The 15,107-nt window shown below is 36.2% G+C and overlaps 1 protein-coding gene across 2 annotated transcripts in view; it reads left to right on the forward strand.

Moving 5' to 3' along the window:
• Positions 1-623: 623 nt before the first annotated feature.
• Positions 624-15,107, forward strand: part of Dmtf1 (cyclin D binding myb like transcription factor 1) — a 43,238-nt gene continuing 28,754 nt past the window's right edge. The window contains exons 1-4 of one of the 2 annotated variants that reach the window (XM_026399345.2): positions 624-736; positions 9,469-9,582; positions 10,702-10,818; positions 12,395-12,517. In XM_026399345.2, the coding sequence (XP_026255130.1) occupies positions 10,710-10,818; positions 12,395-12,517 (232 nt within the window). In that variant the 5' untranslated portion in view covers positions 624-736; positions 9,469-9,582; positions 10,702-10,709. Of the gene's footprint in view, positions 737-9,468; positions 9,583-10,701; positions 10,819-12,394; positions 12,518-15,107 lie in introns of those variants that run through there. The other variant, XM_026399346.2, reaches the window with a different exon arrangement.

Raw genomic sequence — 15,107 nt, forward strand, 5'->3', positions numbered from 1 at the left:
TAGGGCATTATAACCCTTTAAAAACTAAAGATTCTGAAAAATTGGTCTGGGGGCGGGATCTGAGTATAGGTCGTCTCTAAAAGCTCCTTAAGTAATCGAAGAGTGACCAATGTTCAAAACCTGTACTAAACTTTAAAGGGGCGGTGCACAACACAGTAGCTTCTTCCTAGTATAAAACAGCGAGATCACAGTCTCCAAGAACTGCATCAACCGCCCAAGCAGATAACACATTTTAAACACTTTAGCAAGGCTGACCAAGAAAACCGAGTGTGTTTTCTTCCGTACTTCAATCCGCTCCACGTAGAGGCTCCCAAGGCTCCGATGCTCGCCGAACTAAGAAACTCGTGCCGCAGAGCCTAAGTATCTCCAGGGCCAGAAACCACGGTTGCGCCAAGCTTTCCTAGCCTAAAGAGAGAAGACGAAGGGCCAACAACCGAGACCCCACCGACCCGCACAGAAACAATCCCAAATAACCTGGAGTCTTTTTTCGCGCTCTGATTTAGCAGGAAGTGACGCTAGCTCCTGGAGCGCGGGGCCGCCCCGCAGGAGAGGAGGGCGGGAGGGGGAGGGTTTGGGAGACTGGGGGCGGGGCGCGGCCGCAGCTCCGTTTCCGGTGGCTCGTTGCGTTCGCTCACTCCAGCTGCAGCCACTCTCGCCCGTGGCTGCTTCCTCCATCCTGGTATTTTTTGGAGCCTCCATCCTGGTTCTTCCAAAGTGCCCGGACCCAAAACAGGAAGTAAGTGCGATGGAACCTTCAGGTCCCAACCGCCGCCAGGGCCGCTCCGCCCAGTGGAGCCTGTCCGGCCCCCTGGCTACCCGCTAGCTCTCACAGACCAGCGCAAGCTGCCGGCGCTTGGGCACAGCGGGCGGGGTCAGAGCCTGGCCTTCGAGAAGCTGAAGCGGCCGTCCCCGCACGCTCAGGCCAGGGCCTCCTTCTCAGGGCTGGGCCGGCTGTGGTGGCTCGAGCTGCAGAATAGAGGAGCGAGCGGCCGCCGCGGCACCACAGCGATCCGGCGGGGGCGGAAAATGGCGGCGGCTTCGGAAGAGCTAAATGGCGCCGGGACCCCTGGGGGTGGGGTGGGCCGGGAGCTTTGGTAGAGAATTGGGCCAGGGAGTGGGGCCAGTAAGGAAACACTACTTGTTTTCTCGTGGTGTTCCTTTTTTGGTATTATTTTTTGTTACTGTTTCTAGTTTTGTTGTGTAGTCCCGCGAAGGAGAGGTGGGCTTGGGTGGGGTTGAGTGGGGGCGGGTCTTGCCCCAACCCCCCAACCCCTTTTTTTCCTTAACCTTATTTGCGTCGTAGACTCTTTCCTCATCTTTTTTTTTTGTGTTCAGTCTTTCTCAGCGATTCACGGCCCAAGCAAAAAGCATCGGGGTGGCCGGCCAAACCATTTCTGTCAGTTCGAGAGTGTCTTTGGAGGAGGAGGGACCTGGGCTGGGTGTGGGGAGTGTCCTAACCGAGCCTAGAAAATGCGTCTGCAAGGGAGTAACTGTAGAGTGCGGAGTTCCGAGGAAGCTTAAAATTTTGTTTAAAAAATTTTTTTTTTGTCCCCCGAAATGGACTTTGTTTTGAGAATCTCTTCGGGGACATATGTAGAGTATTTTAGCCTAGTCTCGGGTAGATTTGAGAGAAGTGTCTAAGTGCCGTTCTATGCAGTTGAATGATTCAACATATGTTTTTATAATAAAAATATTCGGTGAGGATAAAGATAACGGTGATAATTCTATGAAATGTGTCCATCAGAACTACTCCCTTTTTCTGATTGAATTTGTTTGTTTGCCTTTCTCGTGTCTTGATTCATCTTTGTGTACCTCCTTTCTGGCTGACTGTCGGCGACGCTGCTCGTTGGGACATCTGAAAAAAATTCATGTCCTGGACTAGTACTTTCTAATGTCTTAATCTTAAAATGTCGCTATGGACTTTTTAAATTAATTACACCTATATTTTAATTTGTGTACAGCAACCATTTGTAGCTTTTTTTAAAAAGTAATTTTTAGTTGTTGATGACGTTTATTAATTAATTATTATGTGGTGCTGAGAATCGAACCCAGTGCCTCACAAATACTAAGCAAGTGTTCTACCGCTGAGCTACAACCCCAGCCCCCCATTTGTACCTTTTAAGCGCTAGTTCAAGAAAGAAAAAACTATGTCGACGTTTTCACAAACGGAAAATCCATTTTTCTTTCTCAGTTGCGGATTTTCATATTTTTCTATTCACATTTTTTAAGCTAGTTTAAATTTACTTCAAATAACTTTTTGAAGATTTTTGCATCTTGCTTTTTTAAGATAATTTGAGTAATTTACCACTCACTATGTTAACGTTTAAAGATTCCAGCTGTGGGACTGGGGATGTAGCTCAGAAGTGAAGTGCAGTCTCCAGCACTGCAAAAAAGAAAAAAAGGACTCCAAAAACAAAAAGGTTAAAATTACATTCCTTTATGTATCATGCTGAGAAATACCAGTCTGGTGAGAGAATAAAGAATAAACATCTTTCCATTCACAAAGTACAAAAAACAGTTTGATCCTATCTGGGGAAAAAATACAAGTTATGAAGAACAGAACGTTATATGATTTGTGATGGTTTTATCTCTAATTTTAACTTATTAGTATCAGGTTCTTCTGTGTGCTACCAAACAACGTAATTTTTATTTCACTACATCAGTTGATAGGCTCACCTCCAAAATGCTTTTGGAATCTATCTATTCTGCATGCATCTCTTTAATAGATTACAGTTGATTTAGATGGTGGAGCCAAAATACAGTGGCCCTTTCTTTGTCAACATTTAATGAGTAAGTACTGGGCATTCCTACTTCTAGCAGTTACAGGAATAAGTATTCTATTGTGTATACATATTCATGCTATATTAACATTTTCTTTGGGTGTTAAGGCTTTAGAAGTTTTGAAGGAAAGAAATTGTAGTTTTGGATTTAGGAGTTGAGCTTTGAAAATAGAGCACGGCTGGGAAATGGTTGCTGAAAGAAATATTTAAAGTAGGTGCAGGACCATAATCCTAGTGGTTCAGGATGCTGAGGCATGAGGATTGGGAGTTCAAAGCCAGCCTCAGCAATTTAGCTAGACCCTTTTTTAAAATATAAAAAGGGATGGGGATGCAGCTCAGTAATTAAGTGTCCCTGAATTCAATCACTAGAACCAAAAAAAAGTAGGTATGTATGCTCTTTAGTGTTGTAACACCCCCAATTTTTTTTAGGTACTGTTGTGTTTTTGTTTTTGTTTTTCCAGCTAGACAAAGTTTATCTCATTCCACCTCAAAGGTGCTTTTAAAAGGGAGAGAGATTCCTGTATTTATAAAGTTAGGTAGTCATTAAATTAACAACAAACTTCCCTTATCTACCCCCCACATAATGCTTATCTTTCTATTAGACTCACTTATCTCCCCCATTGACTATAGACCCTACTGTTTATTGACAGTTTAATAAATTTATATGTCCTGAAAATAACATCTCTTTATTTTGAACAGTTGCTTTTGTCATACTCCATTAAGTACATTAGTTTAAAATTAACATCTGTGAGGATGAATAGAAGAAACAAGTGTCCCTAAGAACTTACAGCCTGGCACATAAATGTTAAAATATTGAGGGAGATTAGCAGTGTTTTTTGAAGTGTGGAGGACCTAGATCACTAGTATTCAACACACATCTCTCTGTTGCAAAAACATAGAAACTTTAGAACAGCAACAAAATTTAGGAAGGATTCATTCCACTTATTTATATCATATAGAGGCTGCCTATTAATACAGAGTTGTACTATATACTGCCTTCTCAAAATGAAGTTGTTCCTTTTTAATGCTCCATTTTTTTTCTTATCACTATAATTTTCAGCACTGTGTTCTGTATAAAAAAAGATTCCCTGGTAATTGGTACATTTAAGTGTTTTGTAATTTAAACTCCAAAAACTTTTTCTACCTCTTGAATGATATAATAGGAAAAAGTGTTCAACCTACTGCCAAGGGTTACTTGGAAAATACAGATAGTTATAAGATGTATGTACATTTGTTTTCTTTCATGTCATTTCTTTGTTTTGAAGGTGTTTTTGTGAAGAGTAGTTATGACTCCCTAGAAGTAAATGATGATAAAGTTTAAATAAAAGGACAAATCTATTTTTCATGTTTTTTCAAGTTTGTGGAAAGATAGCCTATTCTGTGTGTGAAAAACAGAAAGGAGTTGTCAGGAAAAAGCACACTGGAGAACTCTTGATGACCAGTTTTGTTTTTCTTAATGTCATATTTTAAAATGTCATTTGATTATGTACACTGTTGTCAGGTCATTCTTCCAAGCACCAGTAGTGAAAACTAATTATTCACTTACTATCCATTGTTATGTAACAAAAGAAATGGATTTTTGTTTTGTTTTAATTGCCTATGTGTATTTTTGTAAGGAAGTATGCTTTTTAAATTAACTTATATAAATCAGGGGTATGTGGTGATAATTTGTGGTTCCCATTAAAGAGCTTCTGATGGTAACCTGTATAAAAAGTGCTCAGTTTTGAAAGGATGAAATCTTACAGTATAACCAAACACACACTGTAATCTCTTCAATTATGAGCTGGATGAAAAAGAAACTCTTTAATTAAAACAATTTTTCTGCCAAGCCTGGTATGAGTCTTATACCAAGATATGACCCATATTACCAAATAATTCCATTTATTTGAATAACAATGACATTTTTTTTCAGTAGTTGATAATTGAATCAACATTTTAAGCGATTTAAATTTTATTAACAAGTCTATTGACACATTACTGTGTATTGTCATATTTTTATCTTCTTAAAACCCAAGCCTTGCTGGGCATGGAGGCTCACACTTGTAATCCCAGCAGCTTGGGAGACTGAGGCAGAAAGATTAAAAATTTGAGGCCACCCTGGGTGACTTGGCAAGATCCTGTCTCAAGATAAATTAAAAGGTCTGGGGATATAGCTCCATGAAAAAACACCCCTGGATTCAATACTCAGTGCCATAAAAATAAAACCAAACCATGCTGAACATTAGGTACCTTAATTTGTTATGCTTTCATTGATTTAAAAATCTTCTCAAACTTTCCCACAAGTATACAAAGGAACCAATTTTAGGGTTCAGCAATTATAGTCCAAGCATTCTGCCTTAGTAGAAGGTCCTGTTCCTGTTGGGGAATAAAACTGATGCTTAGGAAGATGTTATTTTTTGGCTTTGTCTGTTTTCTGACATCCCTCTATGTATTTTCAGGATGTAGGAATTCTTATGTTTTATCTGCCATGAAGATTTTTGTATTTAGTAAAGTTGTATTCTTTCAGAGTAAAAAAAAATTGTAAATGTATTTTCTTTGAATTGTTATATGTTACTATGCAAATCCTCAAATATTTCCTAAGGCATTACTTATATACAATAACAGATATGGTGTAATCATTATGGAATTTTTATAATAGCATAATCTCAAAAAACAAAAATGTTCATTAATATGTAATGGTTAGACAAATTTAGATGCTATGTATCTATTAAAAATGGGAGAATAAATATTAGTATTGAAAATTATTTTAAAAAATTATAAAAGATCTTGATATTTTAAGAACTAAAGTTGGTATATAGATAAAAGACTTGGAAGGCATTCAAAAAGAGAAATGTGGATAATTTTTTCTTATGCTACATTGGGTCAGGAAATGTGAAAACTAAATGTGTCTTTGAATTATGCCTTTTAGCCAATCTTTAAATTCATTCAATAAAGTTGTTATATAGTCTATGTTTTTCATGCCATATAGTTTTCATCTCACCTCCCATTTTAGAATCCGCTCTAGGCATTCAGGGTGTATAGTGGTGCCTCCCCTGCTTCTCATGATTTGATAGTACCTTACTTACTTACCTTACTTAGCCCCCAAAACTAGGAAGAAACATGATTTTTCCCTGTTTGGTTTTAAATTCTGTGTTAAATTAATAAATCCAGGAATGGTAACTTCTTTATGCATAGCCCTTTCTTTTTGTTCTACCAGGTTGTTTATATATTAATAGGGTCATCTTAATCCCCCTCCCCCACATTTTTTATTGGCATGTGATAATTGTGCATAATGGTGGGATTTGTTGTTACATATTCATACATGCACACAATATAACAATATAATTTGGCCAGTATCATTCCCCAGTATTTCCTCTGTGCCTCCCCCTGGTCTCTTTCCTCTCTTTTATGGTTCACCCCTGGATTCTTATGAAATCAGGGTCATCTTATCAGGAGCTATAAATACAAGCAACTGTATTTTCCTGTTGTGAAAATACATAAAAATTCCACTATAAATGTTTACTACACTTAAGGTGTTTATTTCTTGAATTTATTAGAGTATTGTTGCTGTTTAAAGATATTTACTAAATGATGGGAATATATTAAAATGTGAATTCACCAGTTAGAATAAAATGGCTGTTTAAATTTTTTTCATTATGTCTTCTCATTGCTAGTTAGCGTAAAAGTGGTACTTAAGGTATAGCCCTTTAAAACGGAAGAAGGGAACGCTAAAATATGTTGATGATGTTATATTTGTGTGTTCCAAAAAGTTTATGATAGAGTTGGAATTCTTCCTGGTATATACCCCTGATAAAACAAAGACTGGAAGGTTCCAGAATGTAAGCATAGTTCATGTATATTAAAAAAAAATTGAATAAAGGCACTAAATTATTCAACTTTTTACCTTACCATTATAAATTGATGTATCACCAACATTTCTCCATTTTAACATCATAACATTAATGGAAGAACTCTTCTAAATAACATTCTTGACCCCACTTGCTCCTTTCATCCTTTTCACCCTCAAAGGTAATGCAAATGAAAGAGGTCTTTCCAACTTTCCAATTTCTTAGTTTTCTAGTAGGCCTCTGCCCCTTCTATTTTACTGAAATTACTTTATTCATATTGCCAGATCATATAGTTATTTCTCTGTCATCTAATTCAATATAGTTGACTAATGTTCATTGAGAAAACATTCTCGTGCTTTTTAGTTCATCATTAGTTTTTTTCTTTGTGACTAGCTGGTGCTTCCCAGTCTACTTGTCTTCCTCTTGACTGTGAAATGTATATAATAGAGTGTTCTAGAGATGAGATCTAGGCCACCTCTAAATTCTTGGTAATCTGGAAGAGTAGTTTGTGGGCTGTGGATTTAGCTCAGTGGTAAAAGAGTGCTTGCCTAGCATGCATGGAGCCCTGGGTTCAGTCCCTAGAACCACATACACATATTAGTTAGCATGCCACTAACTCCAATTTATAGGTAAAATCCTGGTCTGCTGAGCTTAGTTTATATTACCAACTATCAATTTACGATTTTCTTTTGGATGCTTTGTATCTTTTTAAACAATAACACTGATATTAAAAAAATTTAATGTATAATAAAACATCTCTAGATTTAAGCGTCTCAAAAGTTATCCAAGTCAAAAGCCTGGGAATTATCTTGAGATAGCCCCTCTTTTCCTAGTCTCTGCCTTTTATTTAGAAAATTCTTTTGGCCCTTCCTTTGTATCCTCTGTTAAGCCCCTTCCCTTTGCTGCCACTTTTCTAAACCACACAGTTATCTCTTAGACAGTATATCTTTATAACATTGCCTTGTCCATTCTCCATACTGTGTCTCAATGAAATTAAAAATGTTAAGTTTTTGTTATAATCATGAAATACCAAGGCAGACTTACTTTAAAAAGACATATAATTCAGTTTTGGAGGCCTGGTGCTGGCTCTGGTGAGGGTCCCATGGCAAGTGACAAAATCCTGTGGAGGAAGAACAAAAAAAAAGCCAGAGACTGAGGGGGTTGAGGTTGTAGAGCTTACTTCTTTAGCATGTGCAAGGTGCTGAATCCGATTCCCAGTACCACAAACAAAACAGGAGACTGAGTTCCCACTATCCCCGAGGGTTTGCTTCCAACTTACCTGAAGTTTTAACACTAGGCTTCACCTCTTTAAGGTTCCACACCATCTATGGCCCAGCTCCCAACACATGGATCTTGATTGAGAAACCACGTCTAAACCATAACAAGCAGTAATGACTTTGCACCTGTCAAATGAGTAGTTGTGTTTTGCTTTGAAGTTTTTACTATAATTTTTGGTGCTGGGAATCAAACCCAATGTCATGGGTCTGCTAGATGGGCACTCGACCACTGAGCTACCTCCCTAGCCCTGAAGTTTCTTTTTAAATAAAAATGGCACAGTTACCAAGAGTAGAGTTTAAACTGAACGTTAAGTTTGTACAACCTTTTTGGAAAATAGTTTGCTGTATCACTAAAAGTCTAAAATTTCATCATATCTATAGATTAGTTTTCAGTTACTAAGGCTATTTAAGTAAATTGTATTGAATGTTTTGGTTTGATTTAAGGAAATTAAATACAGGGAACAACATACATGTCCAATGATAGAGGATTTGTTAAATAATGTCATTTTTTATGCCCATAAGTTTAAATGTTACACAAAAATTCCTGTGAAATGATTTCCTTAGCATTTTTTATTGTGAGTGAATGCTAAAGGAAGATATAAAATTGTAGTCTTTGCATATAAACCAGGAGATAAGAAGGAACCACAACAAAATGTGTAATTTTTGATTTTTTTTCATATGTGTATGTATGATTTTAAACTGCCCCTTTTTTAACCTTTTGTTCCTCTATCTTCTGTAATTGGTATTATTGACCAGCTTTTTAAAATAATTTAATGGATTCAGATATGAGAAGAATGTGGAATCTAATATCTGGAGTTCTAAAGAGCTCTAGCAGAGTCTATATCTTTTCACTGCAAATTTAGGTAAACAATTTTCTAATACAGCCATTCTGAAGAGAAGTTCTAATTAGAATGCTGAGAGAAATGGAAATTTTAATTCTTAATTTTTGTTGAAACAACCCCCATAAACCTCAGATCCTGTCTTTTTAATTAGTTGGCCTTTTCGGATGAAGATGAAAAACCTATTGAAAGAAACCTTTAAAAACTGATTATTTCAGATTGTATAATATTTTGTATTAAGAACTTAGTCGTAATTTACCTTTTCTGGTCTGATGGGGTTTTTCTCCACAAATTCCTAGATGTAGTTCACCTGTCTTCTTAAAATGGTTTATGAATGAAGATAGTTGTGTAGTTTTTAGTGCTTTAAAATAAAATCGTGGTATTATAAAGAATCCACCATAAAGAAAAATTATTGTTACTGGTAATATTTATGGTAATTAGTTGGTTGATATACACACCAGATGATGCCACAGTAACCACTAGCATAGCTAAACCTGTTTTTTCAGAGAATATTTAATTGCTTGATGAGAGACAGCTTGGGTTAAGAAACTCATCATTTTTGTCATTTCTTTATTGGAGAATACATTTTGAGGCTCATTGCCAAAGGTTCTACTTAAAAAAAGAATTTTGTTTTTGTCTTAACTTTTTTGGTTGAGACATCACAGAGACTTGAGGCTAGAGTATTTTAGCATACTGTTAGTGTTCAGTTATGAAGTCTCATTTTGTAATGCTGTTAATTTTTCAGTGTTGCAGAACATGGGGGAGAAACAATCTGGATAACATGAAAGTGATGCGGCTGGATAAGGGAAGGCAACTTGATTCTGTGGGAAGGGCTATAGCTGATCCAACCGTTGTTTAGGTAAGAATACCTTTGTTGCAAGGTCCTTCCCTCATGGTTTGCAAATTTTAGTCATATCTAGATCATGATTTCCATTCATCTTTGTTTTGAGAATGTCATCAGATGAATAATGACTTTTTAAAGTAAAATTTCAATGAACCATTGGATTTTCACAGTGTAAATGTTATTTCCAGTGAAAGGAAAACACATTAACTTAAAATGGTAAATACCATATATGAATGGATTAATATCTTGTGTGTAAAAGTCAAAAAAGCAAATATTGAGTGACTGAGTACACATCAAGGCTTAAGTCTTTCTCAGTTGGCAGAAAGTATGTGGACAAGACCAAAGCTAAATATTGAGACAGGAGCTCCATTGAACAGTATAAAATGATTCTGAAGACTTGAACCAGACCATAGATTGTAATCCAATATATTGACCCCTACTAACCATGAGATTGTATTTCTAAGACTGATCTGAGAACAAGAATAAAATTAGAAAAGCCAATGATGGATATATTTACTTGTTTCATATTATGAAAAAGACAGCAAGAATTATTATTTAATGTTCCTATTTTTTAGATAAGAGAGCCTAAATACCTATAAGAAGTGTCTTGTTAACTAATTCGTAGATCAGAATAAAAGTTTTGATGAATTTTCTACTAAACAGTCAGAAGTTAATATGACAAGGTGCCAATAAAAACAACCTGCTGGGCACAGTGGCGCACACCTATAATCCCAGCAATTTAGCAAGACTATTAAAAAGAGTGGGGGGCAGGGGTGGTTGGAGATGTGGTTCAGTGATAAAGCACCCCTGGGCTCAGTCCACTAGGACCCAAAGAAACGAAACAGATTATTTCAAACAGATTCTCATTCATTGGATATAGTAAAAACAACTCTTTTAAAAATACATGCTTTGTTTTCTAATTAAAACAGATTCTTGCAGATGATCTGATTCTAATTCATGAATATGAACTATTAATAGCAGTTTATGAAATCTGAATTTATAATTTCACATAAAGAACACTATAGGCAATACCCAAATAAACGTGGGATATTTGGTTGAGGGAGGGGTTACCACTTCATGTTTCTATCTGGAAATAATTTTTTAAATTCTAATGTGGAGTCTGTTCTTGTACAGATTTGAGTATGAGCACAGTTGAAGAGGATTCTGACACAGTAACAGTAGAAACTGTGAACTCTGTGACATTGACTCAGGACACAGAAGGGAACCTCATTCTTCATTGCCCTCAGAATGGTAGGAGAACTTGCTGAACATATACTTGTGACTCTTGGGATTTCTGAATTCCTTATCAGAAATACCCAGATAGACAGTATAGCTTAGCAGGGTAGAAAAGGAGTTAATCTCTTTGGATCATGGCTTAATCTTAGTTCATATATTTTTAAAATTAAAGTAAATTTTATGTTTTTAAATTTACCGTAAATTTTAGACTTTATCAATCTCATAGTTATTTTATAAATGGGATCTATCAAATATCCAAAGATGATGATGGAATAACTATAAGACACTTCATATATATATATATATATATATATATATATATATATACACACACACACACACACACACACACACACACACACCATTTGGTGCCAGCAGTAATTTATTTTGCATTTAAGTTCATCTTTTTTAATATGGATTCTGTTTTCTTCCTACTCTTTAAAATTCTTGGGTTACTTTATTCAAACTTGTGGTTTTTAACTAGCACAAACCCATTCAAATGATCTGTGCTTCCTATAGCCACCTTAAATTTCACACATCCCAAATAGTTCTTTCAGACACTTCCTAAACCTGCTTCTTTTTTTTCTTTTTTATTTAGTGTCCCAGGTCATAAATTACTTAGGAATAAATTCCTTCTCTCATTTCCCACATTCATTCCGTTATGAAGACTTGTTCATGCTATAATATTTTAAAAATCCATTTCTCTGTTTCAAGTCCCTCTTTCTTAGATCAAATACTTTTTTCTCATCTAAGTAACTCTAATAGCCTTTAACCAGTCTCCCACCTCTAATTCATCTTTCAAACTGCTCAAGAAATTGGTCATGATACTCAGTAGCTTAAGATTAAACCTTCCAGTGTTTAGAATATAGTAAAATCCTTTAATTTAGCACTCAGGCCTTTCATCATGTTGTCTTTCTTACTGGCCTCACATCCTGCCACATGTCATACACTTATGTTTTAGTAGTTATAACTATTTTTGTTTCCATAGCATACCTCAGCACCATTGCACATATTGCTCCTACTGCCAGGAAGAATAATCATTTACCCTGCCTTGCTTTCAGATTTAAGATACTCTGTTAGGAATCCTTCCTTCACCTCTAGTCTAATCTCTTCTGTATTCTCAAAAAGCCTCTTCATTCCAACTTTATAGCTTTATTGTTACATTACTTTCTATATTATTTTGAAATTATTGGTTTAGTCATCTCCACTGCACTGCAAGTTCCCTGACAGGCAGGATATCCTTCATTGTTCTATTTGCATTTAGAACACAGTAGGCTTTTAGTAAATATTTGTGAATTAATCATATAACTTGCTTTTGTCTTTGTATATGAAATGTTTTGAAAGTCAAGTTGGTTTAAAAGGTGGCGTCTTTGTAGTTCCTAGACATAATACTTGTAACAGTACTACAGTAGGCATAGAGAAGATTATGTTATTTGAGGCCTGTTTGCATAGCTGGGTTTAAATAAGCTAATGGGTAAGAAAATCATTGTAGAATCACTACTAGCTGGAGATTTTGTTTTTTCTTTATTGGTTTGAAGTTTTTGAGATTTTTTTTTTTTTTTTTGGTTTATTGTTCTTTTCCTTCCATTAGAAGCTGATGAAATAGACTCAGAAGATAGTACTGAACCTCCACATAAGAGACTTTGTTTGTCCTCTGAGGATGATCAGAGTATTGATGATTCTACTCCTTGCATATCAGTTGTTGCGCTCCCACGTAAGTCACTATATATTAAGAATGTAGAATTCCCTTTTGAAACCAAATTTTAGCTTTCAGGGGATTCAGTTGGCCTTTTTAAGTAGATATAGACTCTTTACTTAATGAGTGCTTACTATATGCCAGGTATAGTTATTAATGCTTTTAAATATTGCATAATATAGTCTTCTCAACTCTTTTAAATTCTCAACCTGTTGATCGACTCCATAAAGAGCCTTTTAGACATTTTTTTGTTGAGTACTCTCCCCCCATGTACTATATGAATATCTTTACTTTGTTCATAAATATTTTTTCAACTTACCCGGTAAGAACCATATTTACATGATTGGGAGAAAGCATGTTCTATAATAGGTGCTATTTTTATTAACATCCCCATTTTATAAATGAAGAAAATTAGACACAGAGAAGTCTAAAATAATATTCAGACATTGTGGTTCCTATAGTACATATTGTTAATCCCAATGTTATAGTGCCTTTTCCTTATGTGGAAATTCAATAGATACCTAACTAGTTTATTTTCACTAAAAAAGTTCTTGTTCTTAACGTGTTTATATCTAAGATCATTTAAGGTAGACTAGATTCTAGAGGACATGTAGTATTTCAGGATTTGGTTATACATCTGATTTTTGAAGCAAAGAGTCTGGGATCCTATTGAAGAGTGGTTATCCTACAAAGCCAGATGTCTTAGTCCATGGTGATCAGAATGGAGCAAGTGGTTACTGGTGGCACTCTTAGCACAAAGGAGAGTTTTGCCATACCCAGGAACTCTTGACTTTGCACACAACACCAAGCAAGATGACATCTTCATCTAGTGAAATAAAACCAAGAGTAGATTTTTAGCATGAAAAATCATGTCTTAACAAATAGATATGAACTTTGTATTCAGAGTTAATTTTTTTTAGGCAGATTCTTTACCACTGAGCTATATGTACCCTAGCTCATTTGCTTGTTAAATTGAACAGAAAAGAAGCCATTTTGTTTCAATTGACTATCACATTTATTGAAAAATTAGTGTTAGTATTGCTTCCAAGTATGACATATACAAGCATCACATATTTCTAATTGTTCCTTCTAAAAATGATTCTTATGTTTTTTTTTTTTTCAGTTCTTTCAATTGGACTGTCATTATGTTGTTGATTAAATTCTATAAATTGCTTGGCCTATTTCCTAATGTATGTGGATATTTTCTACTAGAATTTTTTAGTTACTTTGGTATAAATTATGATTAATACATTTGGTTGAAATAGAATGCCTTGTTCATGATCATAGGTTCTGACTGGGCATTTTGTTCTCTTTTATGGTATTGAACTGAATTCTTCATACCCTTTTCCACTTAACCCAAGGTAATATGGATATACTAATACTAAAGACATGGGTTGTGTTTTGTATGTGTGTGTGTACTAGGATATTGAATCATAGCAATAGTACTTATGAAATATAGTCTGGGGTAAAAGCATGAACTTCAGCCAGGTGCAGTGCTGCATGTCTAATCCCAGTGGCATAGGAGGCCGAGGCAGGAAGATCGTGAGTTCAAAGCCAGATTCAGCAACAATGGGGCACTAAACAACTCAGTGGAAATCCTGTCTCTAAATAAAATACAAAATAGAGCTGGGGATGTGGCTTGGTGGTCAAGTGCCTCTAAGTTCAATCCCCGGTACCCTCCACCCCACCTCACCCCCCAAAAAAATAAAAGGCATGAACTTTGTTCACTCACCTATCCTCATCAGTTTGACCTGCTAAGTCCCACAGGAACCATCAAGGTAACCCTGCTCACCTACCTATAGCTCTGGAAGCAGCTGGGCAACCCACTTACCCTGTGCCACTCTACCTACCAAGGCCTCCAGAAAGCAGCTAGGCATTTGGTCCTGAGAAGTTCAACCCATTAAGACCTTGGGAAACCTCCAGGTAGTCCTATATACCCACAATTCAGGAAGTAGGCAGCTAGTAGCCACCCTGAGCAAGCTAGCTCTCTGAGACCCTAAGAAGTACCTGAGCTTCCCCCAATACACTGATGGGTACACTGTCTGTAATGTATACCAGTCATCACCACTGTTAGTTATAGCTGCTATACTACTACACCTACCTGGAACCAAAGCCAAAGTAGCCTTCTCAACCAGTACCTTAGGACACATCTCCAGGAGAAATTTTTCTACTACAGAAACCACCTATGAAATGTGTAGAGGCAAATGATCTGACAGATGTGCAAACATAGGAACACAAGAAACATGAAAAAGAAAGATAACATCATGCCTCCCAAGGGAACACAAAGCTCTCTAGCAACAGACCCCAAAGAAAAGGAAATTGACAAATTGCCTAAAAAAGAATTCAAATTAGTAATTTAAGGAAACTCAACAAAATAGAAGAGAACATAGGCCAATAATTCAACAAAATTAGGAAAATAATATGATCTAAATATGGATCATGAAAAAAGAATCAAAAAGGTCTTAGAGCTAAAGAACTCAGTAAATTGAGTAAAAATACACTTGAGAGCTAAATAACAAAACCAAACAGAAGAAGGAATGTCTGAGCTTGAAGATAAATCTTTAGAAATAACCCAAACACAAAGAAAGCCTGGAAGACTTACAGGATG

Source organism: Urocitellus parryii, chromosome 3 (assembly GCF_045843805.1).
Source record: "Urocitellus parryii isolate mUroPar1 chromosome 3, mUroPar1.hap1, whole genome shotgun sequence".
NCBI lineage: Eukaryota > Metazoa > Chordata > Mammalia > Rodentia > Sciuridae > Urocitellus > Urocitellus parryii.